An 18,337-nucleotide genomic window follows, 5' to 3' on the forward strand; every position below is an offset into this window, starting at 1 on the left:
CTGACTTATCTTAGTCAAGCACAGAAGCCATACCATGCATACCTTCTTATCCTCAGTACCTTAGTATTAATGTAATGCCCAACACAAGTAGTTGTTCAATAAATGCATACTTATGTGGATGTTCCTATAGGTCTGGGAGCTGGTTTCCTTTTGAGTAAATCCATGGCCGCACAGAGCCCAATTTTGTTTGGGGGCCTGCCTGATTTCTCCTGTGGGGGTTGGGCCTGGAAGGAGCCTGCAGACCAGTACTAATTGGTGTCATTGAGTAATTAATGCAGAATCAGGCCCCAAGTGGATTCCCAGGGAGACAGACACTGAGGGAGGCTTTCATGCTTGGTGGGATGGGAGCTGCTTTCTCAAAGGACGTTCCCAGAGCACTGAGGCAACTGGCGTGGTCTGGTAGGGGTGGTTTGGCAGCCGGGATGGAGTTTGTGGAGCAAGTTTGGAAGGGGTTTGTGTTGGTGCCATGGTTCTGCACAATATGGAGCGTGGCAAGTTTGACTCTAAAGGAACACAAACTCCAGAAGTGGGTTCTGGGAGCCAGACCTGTGTCAACTCTGAAGAATGGATGGGTTCTGAGGGATGGCCATAGCTGGAGACTAGCTTCAGTGTGCCTAGGGGTCCTCTCTCTCCTGTAGCCTGGGGCCTTTGGGACACCCCTACTCCTTGGCATGCTACTCAAGGCTCCTGATGAGTCCTCTGTTTACTTTTTCTGTTTTTCCCTGTGATCCCTGTGCTCTAGCATTCCCCAAGTGTTCCATGCTCATTTTTTGGCCTTTGCTTATGCTATTCCCTCGACCTAAAATACTCTTGACCCCTATATCTCCTGGCTAAATTCCATCATCTTTCACAGTATCCTCAAATATTACTTCTTCCAGGAAGCTTTCCCTGGCCCCCTGTAGCAGTCAAGATAGGTTGGTTTATGCTACAGTAACAGACACCCCCAAAGGTCTCAGTAGCTTAAAGCAACAGAGTTCATTTCTTGTTCACCCAGCACTCTGACACAGGGTGGCAGGGGGGTTCAAGTAGTCACTCAGGAACTCAGACTTCTAGAGGCTCATCTTAACATATGCTTCTATCATGACAGCAACAGTAGGGAAAAGGAGACATGGTGAACCACACCACCTGGCTCTGAAAGCTTCTATCTGAAGTGACATAGGTACCATTGGCCAGAGCAAGTCCAGTGGCCACCCTTGAGTTCAGCAGTCCAGGGTGTGTGATCTCTGCTGAGGGAGGGACCTGAGTGTTTATGGACAGTCCTGTGGTCTCCTAGTACCCTGAAGTAGGCTAGGAGTGTTTTGGTCAAGCCAAAGGCCCTGTGCTCCTCCCATCATATCGTTACTATGTTGCACCGTAAACCTCCTGCTAACTGGGCTTCCATGAAGGCAGGGGTCTGGGTCTTGCCTTGGGTTTGGCTAAGAAGATGCTGGATTAATGGTGGGTGATGAGTAAAGGAATGAGCCACCTGTCCCTGCCTCTCTGAAGCACTAGTTTTGCTCAAGGTTTGGTTGAAGTGGGCCATCTCCAGTCCCTGTGATTCATGGCCCTTTCTTCTGCAGACGCCGGGTCCTGGCTATCTCAGATGGAATTGAGCACATTGGGAATCTACGCTGGGAGCTGGCCTTGTGTCTTCTGGCAGCCTGGACCATCTGCTACTTCTGTATCTGGAAGGGGACCAAGTCCACAGGAAAGGTAAGAAGTGTATCTTCAAGCAACTAGTGCAGGCAGGGGAAAGCATGAGTTGTCCTATGCCAGTACACAGGTGACCCAGAGAGTGCCAGCGAGTTCACATTGCAAAGTTGTCAGGTAGGAGGAGCACTGAACAGGTAGTCCTCTCAGGAGTTCAGAGCTAGAATCCCACTTATTTGTCACACAGCTCAGGGCTATTCACTTCTACCTTCTGAGCCTCAGTTTGCTAATCTGTGAGATAACAAAGCCTTATCCTGTCTTCTTACTTAGTTGAGAGCCACACATGGAAAGGGGAGTGAAAGCGCTTTGAAAACTAGGAAGTGCTCAACTACTACCACACAGTTTTTTTTTTTGTAATCAAGACTTGTGCTATAGGTGTGTGCTAGTGCAGGTAGTGCTGGCTGCCTCCACTGACAGACCCCAAGTTGTCACCTGCCTGAGGTCTCTGGAGGAAAGAGCAGATACTTCCACCTTGTTACTTTGCTGTGCCATCTGCACCATGTGGACTCCAGGGTTGGTGCCTCTTCAGTGAAGAGAAATGGGAGGAGGCAGTGGCTTTTAACTGCCCTGTCCTAAAAGTCACTGTGACTCCTCCAGTTATTGCTGCTGGCCAGAACCTGAAGCATAAGCCTGACCTAATGCAAGGAAGGCTGTGAAATGTAGGGGAAGACAGGGACGTCTGCTGAGCACAGCCATCCCGTGCCACAAGAATCAGTAGAGATTATAAATGTGTAGCTCATGGCCAAGTGCAGCCCACTCATGTGCTTTATTTTTAATTTTAAAGGAAAAAAATTAGTTTTCGACATTCAGAAATTAGGAAAATTCATGTCAAAAAAAGTCATAGAATTCTTGCATTACCATGGAAAATCGTAAGATTTGGCAATACTGAGTTTGCATACCTACATGGCAGAATGTGGCTGAGCTAGCAGCAGCTACCTCCTTCCAAGGATACATGGTTGGCCACAGTCCCCACCATTCCCAATTGCCCCTGATCCTGTGGCTGAGCATCCATGCAATTAGTTTCCTCCTTTGTGCCACTCATTTTTTCTTAAGGAAAATGAAATTTTTCTTATACTTGAGTCACCCTGACGAACCGCATCACTCCTTGCCTGCTTGCTTCTGGTAAGCAGTTGCTCATAAAGTTGATTGTAAGGTAGTGTCTGGGTCAGAGGCTGGAGACAAAACCTCTGAGAAAACAGGTACTTGTCAACTCAGGGCCCTTTTACAAAAGATGGTCCTTTGAGTTCCCCCAGTGGTAGGTGGAATCAAGAGGAAAGTGCTAGAATTTTGGCCGTACGTGGCCTATGGGAGGGGAGTTAGGAGAACACAGAAGAGATATCAACAAACCCCATGCTATGGGCTATAAGGAAGCTGAGGCCTGAGTAGAACAGAGACTCATGTCTCTTCAGCCAAGATGATTTTGCTGATCTTGGCTTTGTCTGGTTTGTATCATAAAGACAATAGGATTTTTCTGGTTTTTCAAATATAAAAATCATTGCAATCTGTATCTGTTTCTTCAGACTACTTATACATTGCCTCTGTCCCCCTCTTTGCTGCCTCTTCTGGCTAAAGAGGAGGAGAATGATGGGAGGGATTAAGAACCAGGGTCTGGTATCAGGATGTACATCTTAGGTCTGTCACTCACTAGCTGTGACCTTGGGCAGATCACTTAATATCTTTTCTGCAAAACAGGGATTGATAACAGCTCACTGTATGGGGTGTTTGCTAGGAGTAAATGCAAGAATGCACGTTCAGCCCATAGCAGGGTATGTAACTAATAGTAAGTGCTGAGTAATGGAGATTTTTGAAAATCTTGTTATAAGGTAAAATTTATTCATTCAAGAAATAGTTTCCGAGTATCTACTCTGTACCTAGTATTATTCAGTGGGTATCGAAAAATGAATAAAACACAGACCCTGCCCTACTCAGCTAATAGTGAAGGTGCACTGTGAACCATAAGGAGAAGAGAAGACGTGTCATGGTTGGTATTATTATTGCTTCTTCTATGATTACACATCCTCAGGAGTTGATGCTGAGGCCAGCGGGGCTTGGCTAGGTGGTGGTATGCATGGATGTGGGGAGGGAGTCGGGGGGGAGGGTGTGAGGTTGCTTGGACAAGGTTTTGCACATGCATTGAGTGTGTTGTCCATGTGCATATGTGGACTTGGGTGCTCAGGCCCAGGACATGGGTCATGGATTAGTTTGGTTTCACTTAGCCCTCAGGAGAAAGCTCAGTCCCACAGTGGGGCCAATTGGCTGGGTCATTAAGTCTATGTGTTAGAGATTTTTTTTTTCCTCAGAGAGTTCTAGTGCAGGAACAGAGTTTCAAGGAAGGAACTTGAAGGCTACATTCTTGGAGATTTCAGAAAAGGCATATGGGGAGGAGGGACCATTTCTCCATGGCCTTCTGTTCATTCCACACTCTGCCAGGGGCTTTTCGTCTATATTAGTACATGAAATCCCATGAACTGGGGAGATACTGCTTCTGTTTTATAGGTGGAGACCCTGAGACTGAGAGGTTGAGTAGCCTGGCCAGAGTTACATGGCAACTTTGTACCTCAATACTGACCCACTTTGCCTGTCCGTGGACTCAAAATTTAGAACATTGTGGTATGTTGAGTGATGTCCTTTTACCCAGCCTCTCCAAGTCTACTTTTTCTCATTTCTAGTATAAATGGTAATGATAGCAGTAGTGATAATACAATACTTATAAGTAATAATAGGTAATAGTTATTGAGCACTTCACATGCCCATTGCATTCAAACCTTGAAACAACCCCAGGAGACAAGGACTAGCATCATCTCCATTTTACATACAAGAAAACTAAGGCTTGAAGGGTTTAAGCAACTTGCTCAGGGACCCTGAGGTAGGAAGCTAAGGGCTGAGATTAATCCCAGGCCTTGGTGATCACATAGCACATGTTCTGGATGAGTGTACCGTCATGCCTGCCATGGGGACAATGACAGTTTTCTTATAGGCTGTTTTTGAAGAGGCAGTTAATGAGATAGCTTAGTACCATAGTAGGTATTCAATGGTTGTTGGTTGCAGCTGGATCTAAATGTGCTTTTAAGGTAAGTGCTAAAGTCAGATGAGCCAGTTAAGCATTTTCCTAAAGGCTGGGTTTTGAAGGCTCTTCCCATGTTCCATACCCAAGACCAGGTTTAGCATCCAGGGTGAGATGTGGTTTGCTGGCCCTGTGAGATTCCCTAGAGACCATGTGGTCCACCCTAACCCTTATTTGATAGATGAGGGAACTGAGGCTCAGAGATGGGAGGGAGCGTGTCTGAAGCCACACAGAGAGTGTCACATGTCGGGTCAGGAACTAGAGCCTGTGGCCCAGCTCCAGTTATATACAAATGACAGGTTCTGTGAGTCAAATCTGACCGTTTGGGGAGACGAAGCGTTCCTGGATTGGCACATGGGATCTTCAAGAGAGGGTCTGATGCTTTTGTTACTCTTTCTCACCTCACCTTGTACATGAGCCATGTCTAAAGGTTGGGTTTTTGTTTGTTTTTTGTTTTGTTTTGTTTTTGGATTCTGTGCAAAAACAGCTTAAAATCAACATAGGGTCATCTGAGTCTTCCTGAGAGGGCAGAGGTCACCCTGCCTCTTGCCTGCTGGACCCTGGCCAGAGCCACTTTCATGAAACTGTTCAAGGAAGGAGAACCCTATCTTCCCACTAAGTTCCAGCCCACTTCCTGGTACTCAGATCTCAGCAGAAATATCCGAAATTTTATTAATTCGAGAAGTAGTTCCCAACCTCCTTCTTTCTCCAGGGTAAAAACTGTAACCCCAACTTCAGTTCAATTCAAAGAGCCTGTCCCCAGCTCCTAGAGGCACATGTTTCAGGCTCAGCCTTTCGGCAGGTGGTTGTCTAAGCGGGATTTGAGCTCAGGTCACAACTAAGTAGATTGATTGTGAGGCTGTGACAAGGCCACAGATGAAATCCTGGCAGTGCTCTCCAGTGGCCCTGTGGGGAGTGAATTACATCAGTATGTCCTCCAGGGACAGCCTCTGCAGGTGTCCTTCAGCTCCATCCTCTCCTGTGCCCTCCTCATGGAGTTTACACTCTTCTGATGTCATAGAAGCCGACATTCAGGATCTCCCCAGGGTCAGAGTGAGCTCTTAGAAGAAGCTGCTCTAGGCTGGAGAGTACTAACTAGGGGCCAACTTCAGTATGTAGCAAGGTGCCCTGCAGCTGTTGCTTAATAAATATTTGTAGAATGAATGAATTCCACCTGTGCCTGGGCTCCCTACAAGGTGCTGGAATACAATGGAAAGGACAGTTGATAGTCTTGTCCCCCACACAGCATGCAACCTAGTAGGGCAGACACAGACAGGCAATTACAATTCAGTGTATTTATGTCAGCATGAAACAATAAAACAGTTAGAGAATTAGATCCTAGGAAGGTGAGGATTTTAATGGCTGAAAACTAGCTCTGAAATATTAGACTTATAGCAAGTCAGAACTGGATGGCACCTTAGTGTTTAAGTCCAACCCCTATTTTACAAATAAGGAAGTGGAAGTCTAGAGGGATTGCTAAGTTTTCCCAAGGCTACCCTGCTTGGAAGGAAGAGAGCTAGGATTCAAACCTTTGTCTCTCTACCTTCCCTAAGGCTGGTCCTTATCTGTACTAATACCTCCAGCAGGAGTTCCTATAGAGGTTCGATGTGAGCACGTTGATCGTAGTTCTGAGCGCATAGTAGGTGGCTCAGAAAGCCATTTATATTCCTGCCAGGGTGCAGTGGCTTCAGTTGTAGTTCTACACAATTCTTCTTCCTCTCCTTAGACACTATTAGAAATTTCAGACATCTGGGTTAAAAAAATGCATTAAAACTTTTCTTGATTGTATATTATGTCCTGAATAAATGGAGGATTCTGAAATACTTGCTTTCTTAAGAGGAAACATCCAAGCTGTTTGTAACTTGTCATCTTCTGGATGATAAAAAGTTTCACTCTGGATAATTGAAAAACAAATAATTGAAATCAGGTAACTAGAGAGAGCATGAAGACATCTGGGATTTTTCTGTGTCCTTGAGTTTTTTGTTTTTAAAGATTTTTTTAGAACATATTTAGGTTAATAGCAAAATTGAACAGGAAGTACAGAGACTTCCCCTATGCCCCCTTCCCTGTTAGCCTCCGCTATTATCAACATCCCTCACCAGAGTGGTACATTCATTATAGCTGATGGACCTACATTGACACATCATAAATACCCAGAGTCAATAGTTTTTACATTAGGGTTCACTCTTAGTGTGGTACATTCTGTGGGTTTGGATAAATGTATAATGACATGTATCCATCATTGTAGCACCATACAGGATAGTTTCAGTGCCTAGAAATCCACTGTGCTTTGCCTATTCTTCTCCCCCTTATCCATCCTCTGGTAAATACTTATCTTTTTACTGTCTCTTACAGTTTTGCCTTTTCCAGAACGTTATATAGTTAGAATCATATAGTATGTAGCCTATTCAGATTAGTTCCCTTTACTTAGTAAAATGCATTTAAGGTTCCTCCATGTCTTTTCTTGTCTTCATAGCTTATTTCTTTTTGTCATTGAATACTATTCCATTGTCTGGATGTACCAGTTTATCCATTCACCTATTGATGGACATCTTGGAAACTTCCTAATTTTGACAATTATAAATAAAGCTGCTGTAAATATTTACACACAGGTTTTCATGTGGACATAAGTTTTCAAATTCTTTGGATAAATACCAAGGAGCATCATTGTAAGAGTATGCTTTGTTTTGTAAGAAACCACCAAACTGTCTTCTGGAGTGGCTGTTCAATTTTGTATTCGCACCAGCAGTGAATGAGAGTTCTGTTGCTCTTCATCCTTGCCAGTGTTTGGTGGTGTCAGTGTTTTTGAATTTTGGCCTTCCTAATAGGTGCCTTGTGGTATCTCACTGTTGTTTTAATTTTCATTTCCCTGATGACATATGATGTGGAGCATCTTGTACATTTGGTGAGTGTCTGTTGGCCCATTTTATAATTGGGTTGTTTGTTTTCTTATTGTTGAGTTTTAAGAGTTCTCTGAGTATTTTAGATAATAATCCTTTGTCATATGTGCCTTTTGCAAACATTTCCTTCCAGTCTGTGGCTTGTCTTCTCACTCTCGTGACATTGTCTTTTGCAGAGCAGAATTTTTTAATTTTAATGAATCCATCCTATCAACTGTTTCTTTCATGGATTATGCCATTGGCGTTACATCTAAAAAATAATCACCATACGTGAAGTCACCTAGATTTTTTCCTATGTTATCTTCTAGGAGTTTTATAGTTTTGTGTTTTACATTTAAGCCTATGACCCATTTTGAGTTAATTGTATGAAGGACTTAAGGTCTGGGTCTAGATTAATTTTTTTGTATGTGGCTGACCATTTGTTGAAAAGACTGTCTTTGCTCTGTCCTTGTTTTTTAATTCATCAAATTCATCTTGCCCATCTCTGCCATCAGCTCCTCCCCCTGATCTCATAAGCTTAAAGCCAAGTCATTATCGATAACTTCCTCCTTTACAACTCACCCAATTATTGACCAAATAAACCTACTTTTGTAATCACCTTGTAAAACATTCTGTCCTCTCCATTTTTTTTGTCTATCTAGCCACTCACCCAACCACACATTTAACAAATATTGAGCCCTCAGTACCTCCAGAGTGAAAATTTCTCTTAGAATTTCCCTTTTGTACAGATACATTCCTGACATGCAGAATGACACAAATGAAATGCTTTGTATTCTAACAATAATTACAAGTAAATTCAAGGTGTGTCCTTGTCTTTATTCTATTTTAGCATATGATAGCATGTAAAGCAATGTTTCAACTTTGTGAAATCCCTAAAACCTGCCATGCCTATTTGTTGAAGACCGAAAAAACCAATTGTAACTGTGTCCTTCTCTTTTAACTTTGCTAGGCCTTAGTCTAATCCAGGGATTGGCAAACTATGACCTGAGGGACAAATCCAGCCCGTGGCCTGTTTTGTAAATAGAATTCTGTTGCAACAGAGCCACATCCATTCCCTTACACATTGTCTGTGACTGCTTTTGTGCCACTACAGCAGCAGAGTGGAGCAGTTGGAACAGAGACTGTGGCTCACAAAACCTAAAATATTCACTGTCTGATATTCACAGAAAAAGTTTGTGGGTCTTTCTCTACATTAACCTATCATGAATTCATCTAGACTATTTGCCATTTAACAGGAAACTAACATATAAACTGCTGTCACCCAAAGCGTGGACTGTTTCAAACACTGGAAAGCTACAGTGATGGTTTGCAATGGAGAGCTTTTCTGAAGGATACTTGAAATTTCACCCCAGCCTTTCCACCCCAAAATGTGCTATTTTTTAATACCCATAGGCTTACTTGCTATGAATGTTTCTTATTCACTCATTCTTTCACTTATCCAGTAAATGTTTATTGTGTACCTACTATGTGCCAGGCACCAGGCTGGGGGCTCTTTTCAGTGGTGAGTGAACCAGACCATAGAGCTATGACCTGGTAGAGGAGATGGAGCATGAACAAGTCACAGAAATGCTGTGGATGGGAGAAGGGGTTCTATGAGAGAAAAGAAGGGCAGGGGAGCTCAGAGGGGTCAGAGAAGGCTTCCTTGAGATGGGTGCTCCATCTGTGATGGGAAGGGTGGGAAGGGATTGGCCAGGTAAGCAGCACGCATGAAGTTCTCAAATGGGAAGGACTTGGTAAATTTGAGAGGTGAAGCTTGTTGGACCAGGTGGACCTGATGGTGGCATGCAATGAGGCAGGGAAATCAGTAGGGGTCAGACTGTGGATTTTATTCTAAGTGCAATGGAGAGCCACTGAAAGTTTTTAAGCAGGGATAGGATGATCTGATTTTTATTCTTAAAAGCTGGCTCTGGTTGCCTGTTGTGAATGGATGAGCGGGGATGGAGAGGCTGTGGGAGCTCTGTTAGTGGGTGACTGGGGAGGAGGAGGCAGTGGAATGGAGAGAAGTGGTCAGATCAGAAGTACTTTCTGGTGTGGCATTGTTGTTGTGCAGGACCTGCTGCTATCCTTTGACTTTTGAAGGGGGATGGCTCATTGAGCCTCTGGCCTGGGTGCTGTACCCTCTGAAGACATCCATCCTTGCCCACCAGATAGTCAGTGTCCCCTCATGCTGCCCTCCCTTCCTCCACAGCTGGGTCCTGTGCTTTGCTCTCTCCCTTCCTGGTTTCTTCTTCTGTCCTCCTCCTCGTGGTTGATTTATGGATTTTTCCCCCTAGCTTCCTGGTCTCTAGGAGCAGTGGTTGGGAGGGGAGAGTGCTGCAAAAACAATTCTGGTCCCTTCCCCGCCTCCTCCTATTGCCACTTTAAAGGAAGCTGCAGGATTAGCTGGGGTTTTAAGAAGAATCATGCCTTTTCACTGCTTTATGGCCCTGTTTTTATTCCTTTCAGAACTCTAGGACACCAAGGCAGGAAAAAAGAAAACACACACACGGACACACTCATACAGAAACAGCTGCAAATAGCCTTGAATTGCTCCTTTTTCTTTCCCTTCCTTCATTCACCAACAAGTAGAGGGTTTGGAGGGGGCACAAGAACTCCTAAACAGCCATGTTGTCTTGCATGATGATAATAGTAAAAACAAATGTTGAGTGACACTTAGTTTGACCCAGGTCCTGTTCTAAAGCCATTACTCCATTAACCCACTGAGTCTTCACAACAACCCTATGAGAAGGGTATGATTATTATCCCCGTTTCACAGGTGAGAAGACAAAGGTTTATAGAGCCTAAACTGCTTGACCTAATACCATGGGGGATCAGAGCCCACTGGGGTCAGGGAGGGCCAGGGTGGAACCCCTTGGCAGGTGAGGCCGTCGGCTGAGCCAGCCAGCCCTACTGCTGCCAGATGGAGATGCAGCCTTGTAGGGGCCATGGAGGCTCCTCCCTCCAGAGTTTGCCTTTTTCTCCTCCCTCCCACCACCACCAAGGCAGTTGGAGGTGCCAGCAAGGAAACCATCAGTAGCCTCACACGGAAAATTTATTCTTCTGGAGCACCCTATAAAGTGGCTAATGGATTCAATGAGGCATAAAGCAGGAGTGAAGGGGGCAGGGAGAATAAAAGGGAAAGATATGTGAAAGGGAAGAGAACAGGCTCAGGAACGGAACTGGGCAGCACTGTCTCTCGGCCCTCAAGTAGTCTTTGTTGCAGCCTGAAGCAAGCAGGGGACGGCGTTGGTGGCGGAGGCTCCCCGGGCAGGCTGATGTCTGCATTCAGAGAGGAAACTAGAGCGTTCATGAGATGCATGCAGAGAGCCCAGGCGGCCGCGGAGAGATCCCTAGGACCCTAGGACACCCAAAACCACAGCCACCCAGAGGCCTTTGTGCTGAGTTGGGTGTGCTTCTCACACAACTGTGGTTCAAGGAGAGCTGTAGGTTGTCACATTAAGTCAAAAGAGTTTAGCATCTTGATTCAGCTCTTTCTTTGGCCTTGAATGACAGCGCTTCACCTTTAGCAGGAACCCTGGCAGCAAGGAAGGTTGGAAAAGAGGGAAGCTTTGCGACTCAGTAATACCGTCTTTATTAAAGGACAAAGGCCCCCCAAAGTCTGGGTGGTTGTTGGGTGGGAGGAGTTCTGCAGGGCTGGCCACCTCCTGAGAAAGCCTGTAGAGGCACTGAGAGGGGCCTTGGGGGGGGGGCCCTGTTAACTCTTAGGGAATACCTCAGGCACCTGGCACTGTGCTGAGCCCACCCACATGCCTGGGTCTCCCTGGGACACGGGAACCCACCCTCCTGTGTGGCAGGGATAGAAGAGTCAAAGTGGCTTTGCACTCAGCGCCAGACCTAGTGCAGAGCAGTTGGAAAACTAAGCCAGAAATCAGTGAGGCATTTATTTTGTGCCTACTGAGTTAGCACTATGCTGGGCACTAGGGAAGAGGTTAGAAGACTTATTAGCTGTCTATTCTGCCCTTAAGAATTGTGCCAAGAAGATGAAGACAGAGATAGCGATGAGGAAGAATGGCACGAGCCAGTGTTTGGCATGGAGTCCAGCCCCACCGCTTGCTGGCTATGTATGGTTAAGTGCTGGCCATCCTGACCTTCTCTGGCTGTTCACGTCACTTCATCTCTCTGGGCCTCAGCTTCCACTTCTGTCAAGGTTAGCATGACAAGTGACAGGTTTGGGGGGCTGTGCTGGTGTCACTAGTAAGAGGATAATTCAGCCTGGGGTGGGTGCTGGCAGCCAGAGCACACTGTAGGGGGAGGAGAGCATGGGGTTAGCATGTCCAGGACACTCTGGGCAGGGGCTGATGTGACACGTGGACCAGCTCTGACATATGTGATGGGAACTGTGAGGAGCAAAAGCCTGAAGAGGCATTTGGAGAAGCAGTGAAGGATGACAGGGGCCTAGGCAGAATGTGGCCCAGATAGCCATGCAGGGGGCTGGCATGTTAGGGAGGCACCTATTTGATGTCAGCGTGGAGGCAGTTGGCCAGCTCATGCCAGTGCAGTAGGAATTGATGAGGAGCCACTGTCTTCCTCCAGCATGCTTGCTAGGTCCCCCCTTCCTCCCCACCCTGTTGCCACCTGTGTCAGTCGGCATTCAACCAGAGCAGCAGAACCAGCAGATGATATATTGTATTTTGCCATGTATAGTGCACACTTTTTTGCTCAAATTTTTGAGGGAAAAATGAGGGTGCACATTAGACATGGGCATAATGATTATATAACATGGGTATTATAATCCTGTGTATAATGTGCACAAAAACGTGGGTGTGCATTATACATGGCAAAATACGGTATATTAAGAGATTCAGTATGAGGAATTGGTGATTGTGTGGGCTGGCTGGACAAGTCTGAAGTCCATAGGACAGGATGAAATTCTGTGGCAGAAGCCAGCAGAGCTGCCCAGAGGCATAAGTTCTTCATTAGGGGAACCTCAGTTCAGCTCACAGGGCCTCACTAGGCCTTTCAATTGATTGAATCAGGCCCACCAAGATCATCTACGATAATCTCCCTTACTTAATTAAAGTCAGCTGATTGTGGACTTTAATCACATCTACAAAACTTCTTCATGGCAACATCTAGATTTGTGTTTGAATGACTGGGGACTGTAGCCTAGCTACCTTGCACATTACAGAGCCTTCCCATCACCTTCACCCAGGTGTGTCCCACCTCACACCTGGATGATGGCACAGTCCTTTACTGTGCCATGCTCCCTGCCCAGGCCCACTGCTTGTCTTCCACTGCCAGACTTGGCTTCCTTAATTGTGGCTTTCATTGCATGACTTGCCCTCAGAACTCTCCAGTAGTTCCCCATCCCCTATAGCACCTACACCAATTTTTTTAAATTTCCCAGACAATATTATAACAACGGCTGTTTCAAAGTAAAAGAATAGCCTCCCCAAGTTGTTTACATGTTGCCCTCTGATTCGTATAATCACATATAATCATAATTTATACCCCATTTGATCACAACATAATAGAATTCAGTATTTTGCCTTTTTCATTTTATAGTCCATCACACAGCATTTCCACCCATTTTGCCAAAAGACGATCTTTAAATTCCATTGAGTAAATATCCCATGACATCATAAACTATGCTATGGCTGTTGGACTCTTAGGATATTTAGTTTTTCCACATCATTGAGAATGTTAAAGGAAATATTTTATGTAAAGTGCTTTCCTGCCCTAGGAAGATTATTTTATTAGGAAGCTTACAAGGTATGAAACCTCTGCCAGAATTGCCTGCTTATCTCCCAGAAAATCTTTGCACACCACCTACCTCCTCCAGCAAGACTGGGCCCCTACTATCTATCTTCTCCTGCCTGGATGCCTTCTGGCCTCTAACCTCCTGACATTCTGCTTATGGTTGAAGGCCCAGCTCAAATCCTGTGTTGGTATTTGGGAAATGTTAGGATTGGATGGAGGAGATTTAAGTCTCCCTCACTCATTCCAAACAATGGTTCCCTCAGACCTGCCTCCCTGCCTCTCTCCCCCTCACCACCGGTTCACCCTATGTTCACTGGCAGGTGACTGGCAGCATATGGCCTTATTCCAGCTCTTGCTTCTTCATCCACTGTTTTTTTTCCTCCATCCTGCTCTCTTATTCTTTGAGGAAGCCTTCAGTGGCCCCTCCCATCCTTATCCTCCTTGGCCTTCTCTTATCTACCCAAGACTCTTGCAGTCAGCAGCATCCACCTGCCCTAAGTTTGCCTCTACTTGTCTCTTGACTGCTGTGCTTGTGGGCTCTGGGGAGATTTCTTACCCTGAGAGGCAAATATTTATTAAGCATGTCCTGTGTACCATGTCCAGTTCCCGGGACTGCAGATATCCACTCTAAACAAATTTAGAGGCTAGAGTGTAGGCAGACAAGTAAACAGGCAGTTACAAAATATCCCTGTGCCTGGGAGAAACTTGGCCTAGAGGCAGTGACATCTAAGCTGGCCATGAGGTATGGATGGTTATTAATTACCCAAGGGCAGAGGAGAAAGGGAATTCCAGGGGAAAGGACCCATGTAGTGGCCAAAAGTTGTATCTTTTCTCCTCCCACATCTCTTTGTTTTTCCTTCCCTTTTTCTTTCTCTTTATATATGTTGAGTGAGCATCAATTACATGTCGGAGGCTGCTACACATTTCTTTGTCACTAAGGTGAGCCACTGTGGTTCTGGGAATTAACCATCAGGTCCTCTGTTGGTTAGTTCAGTCAGTCAACAAGTGTGTGATGCCTATCACCTGCAAGGACCTGTTTGTTTGATTGGGGTAAAAGTTTCGAAGTACTTCCTGGCAGTTATACAACTAAGCCCTCCCCCCTACCCATGGCCAAGGTAACAGCAGAGGAAAAACCTGTCTTATGGGAAGGAAGTGAAAAATGAGGCAAGGTCAGTAGGAATTATGTGTGATCCCATGTGCAGTTGTAGGTACAGGTCCCTTTTCAGGGGGATGGAGGGAGATGGAAAGGGGGTCAACAAAGTTATGGAGTCAGATCGACCCAGGTTCAAAGCTTGGGTCTTTCCCTGTGAGCTAAAGAAACATTTACAGAGTGCTTATGTGTGCCCAATACCAGGCTCAGCACTCTACATTCATTATTTAATTTAGCCTTCACAGCAGACTGTCAAGTGAGTGTTAGTAAATCCCCTTTATAAGTGAAGATACTGAGCTACCATGGTATCATAGTACCTCTATGGGCCCATAGAGGTAAGCTATGTGTACAGGGTCACACAGCTAGAGGAGGAATCAGGATCTGAATGTAGACCTGCAAAGATAGATTCCCCAAACCAGTGTTTCACCTCCCCCCCCAATTGATGCCTGAATGATGCTTATTGTACAGTAAACATGCTAATCACTATTGCTTTCATTTTATTGCTTGTCATTTTTATAATCCATTCTTCCACTTAAAAATTTCACGGGCCAGTGGATTCACTCACTTGAAGATAATTAACACAATTTGGTGGTGTAGATTAACTGTCAAATAATAGCATAGTCCTTGCTGGTATGGAATTTGGATAAGGAAGTTACTATGTCCCAGACTGGTCTGTAAAGGCCTCCTGGAGGATGTGGGATGTGAGCTTCACTTTAGAGGACAGCCAAGTGGAGGGGCTGAGCTGCACCTCCAGGGGAGGAGGGGTAAGAAAGGGTAAGAAGGGTGGCTGTGGCAGAAGGGTAGTGATGGGCCAGATTTCAAGTTAGGGGGAGCAGAAGTGCTAGCCTGAGATCCTGGGCCCATTGAGGTAGGGAGCCATGGAGGGTTCTTGAGCAGGGATGTATTTGAGGAAAGTAGAGGGGGCACAGACAGGCCTCACACTGTGTTCTATGCTGCAACAGCAGCTGTCTTCCTTCCTGTTTGGCAACTATCCATGTGTAATGAAGTAGAACCCCCAGTGAGAACACTGGAGCAGATGATAAATCAGTCTGCAGAAGCCAGGCATAATCTTTATACTGAATCACAAGTATGTTGTGTCACCATTAAGATTGACCCAGAATGCTTACTATAACAGTACCAACACCAGGAACCAAGTGCTCACTCCATGCCAGTCCCAACATTGAGTCCTTCACAAGCCCCCAGGGCTGCTTAAGCCCCTCACAGGCCCAACAACCCTTGATGATGAGGATTTGAACACTGCATTTGCCACCCTGAAATGCAATTCAGAAATAATGTACTTGCACAGGTAAGTTTGAGAAAATTGATATAATACCCAACTATATTTTAAAGGAAAAGCAAAAGGGAAGCGCCTTATAATAAAAAAATGTGTTTTTCACGATGTAAAAATGCTCAGGCATACCACAAACATCATGGGGTAGGCAGGTGCTAGCCCACACCTGGAATGAATCACTTGGAAGTAAGACAAGAAAGCCAAGGTTCCATTGAATACTGTCAATACTTTTTCTCTATGGTTTATATCTTGAGATAGAGCTAACCACATACATTATTATAGAATCACCACAAGTGCAAAGGCTGCAAATGTGGACTGATAGAAGGGTGTTGCTTTGGCCTCTCAGATTCCACTCAGTTTCCATTGCTATTAGTGACAGGATTTTCTGAAATAATGAACACAGTTTGGTAAAGTACTGAATAAAAGAGAGTACAGCCTTTCCTCAATTTACATGGTAATTGCATTTCTGGAAACTCAGTTTACATTGAGATGTGCTTTGAGGTTATACTCGTATAGAAAACAGTTAGATTCTAGGCTTTATAATTATAATCAGCTCCCTGCCCCCCGACACACACATGCATGAGTATCTGGTGGAACATTTGGAAATCATAAGAAACGGGGCAGTTTTTGTTATGTGGGAACTGTCCAATGCATTCATTGCAGGAACACCAGCTTTCCTAGCCCTTGGTCGTTAATGCCATACCTGTCTTTGTAATGAGCTGAAATGGCCCCACATGTCTCCAGGTTGCCCTTTAGAAGACAGGACTATTTTTGTGGCATCCACTAATTCACATTCTGTCTAACCTTAACAACAACTCTCTCAAATAGATACTTTCATTCCCACCTTATGGTCACATACCTGAGGTTTAGAAGGTGCCATGACCTGCCTAAGGTCTCAGAGCTGGGACTGGAACCCACTCTGCTTTTCTGCTTCTCTGTAACATTTAACACTGCATTAGTGTTTTATGGAACCATGTGCCTTAAGATTAATTTACCATGCATTTATTAAACATCTCCTGAGGTCTAGGTACCCTAATAGGTCCTTGAGACACAGAGACAAATACCCAATATGTGGTCCCTGTGCAACATGTGGGGTGGTCCAGAGATAAAGAGTGTGAGAGAGAGCATGTGTCTCAGAAAGGCACAGAAAGAAGTTTGGTGTGGCAAAAACAGGCAATTCTTAAGAGGGAACAGAAAGAGACAGGCTAGATTGGTGGTCAGGGACCAACCTACAAAGGGTTTGTAAATGAACTTACTTATAAGTTGAGAGCAATGGAGAGTCACTAAAGGGCTTAAAGCAGAGAGGTGATAGGAGCAGGCTTTTCTTAGAGAAAGGTCACTATGATAGTGGCGTGGGAAATGGGTAGCTGGGAGCCAAGGCTGGATTTCATGTAATGGCAGTTCAGTAGGCAGCTATGAGGTGGGGGAGAAGAGCACAGGCTTGAGAAATAAGCAAGTGTGAATCAGCCCCCATGACTGAATATGGATGGTGAAAGAGAGAAGTCCTAGATGAAACACACATTCCTAGCTTGAGGGCTTAGTAGGGCTGCTGGACAGTGTGATGAGGTAGGAAGAGGAGGCTTGGCTGGAGTTGAGGGAGATACGAGTCTCTCTGGGGACCCATTACATTTGCAATGCCTGTGAGACTGCAAGTGGAGATGTTTGAGTGACAGATGAGGGTGTCTAGAGCTCAGGAAAGGGGAATATAGAGTGTAGTCTTGAACATGTATGTTAGGATTTCTTTACCTGGGACTCACAAATGTTTCAAGGGGCCTCTTAACCCCTTAGAATTATATAAAAATTATGGGATTATGTGGATATGTACACTTTTCTATGGTAAGGGTCTATATTTGTCACCTGCTTTTCAGAGGGGCCTGTGTCCCCCAAAAGATGAGAGTCCTCTGATGTGCCATATTTCATCTAAGTTACGCTGTTATCTTATATACCAGAAGGTACATAATGCTTCCATTAAGAAGGACGTTTACCAGAAACAAAAATACTTCTACCTAATCTGCTCTACTTTGCCTTAACCTTATTCTTGTGTGACATATGAAGGAACCACACCAGATTTTTGTTGCTTTGAATTTTCTTTATCTCTTCCCAAGGCCTTTGCAGATTCTTCTGTTTGCTCGTATATCATTTAAATTATAATAGCAATACTGCAGTACTCCAGTAACAACAAAATACAGCTTCATCTACTCATGTGTATCTTCCTTTCTTAAATCCATAAAGTACTTGGTTGTTTCTTTGCAAGAAAATATGGAATCAGACTTCCAGTCAACATGGAGGTGTAGCAAGACATGTTTGGCCTCTTCGTGCAACCACAGAGAGAATTACAACTAAACCTCAAAACAAAGAACACCCAGAACTTTCAGAAAATCAAACTGTATGGAAGTCCAACAACCAAGAGTTTAAAGAAGCCACATTCATCCAGACAGGTAGGAGGGGTGGAGATAGAAATGGGCAGAGAGGCAAAGAGATGCAGTGTGGCACGAGAGGTGGTGGCAGCACAAGTGGTCCCACATTCATGTGTGGTGGATGAA

The 18,337-nt window shown here is 45.0% G+C and overlaps 1 protein-coding gene across 1 annotated transcript in view; it reads left to right on the forward strand.

The window, feature by feature from the left end:
• SLC6A11 (solute carrier family 6 member 11) overlaps positions 1-18,337 on the forward strand; it is a 120,984-nt gene that overhangs the window by 26,387 nt on the left and 76,260 nt on the right. The window contains exon 5 of the mRNA XM_024556602.4: positions 1,560-1,692. Within this exon, the coding sequence (XP_024412370.3) occupies positions 1,560-1,692 (133 nt within the window). The remainder of the gene's footprint in view (positions 1-1,559; positions 1,693-18,337) is intronic.

Source organism: Desmodus rotundus, chromosome 8 (genome assembly GCF_022682495.2).
Source record: "Desmodus rotundus isolate HL8 chromosome 8, HLdesRot8A.1, whole genome shotgun sequence".
In the NCBI taxonomy this organism is placed as follows: Eukaryota; Metazoa; Chordata; class Mammalia; order Chiroptera; family Phyllostomidae; genus Desmodus; species Desmodus rotundus.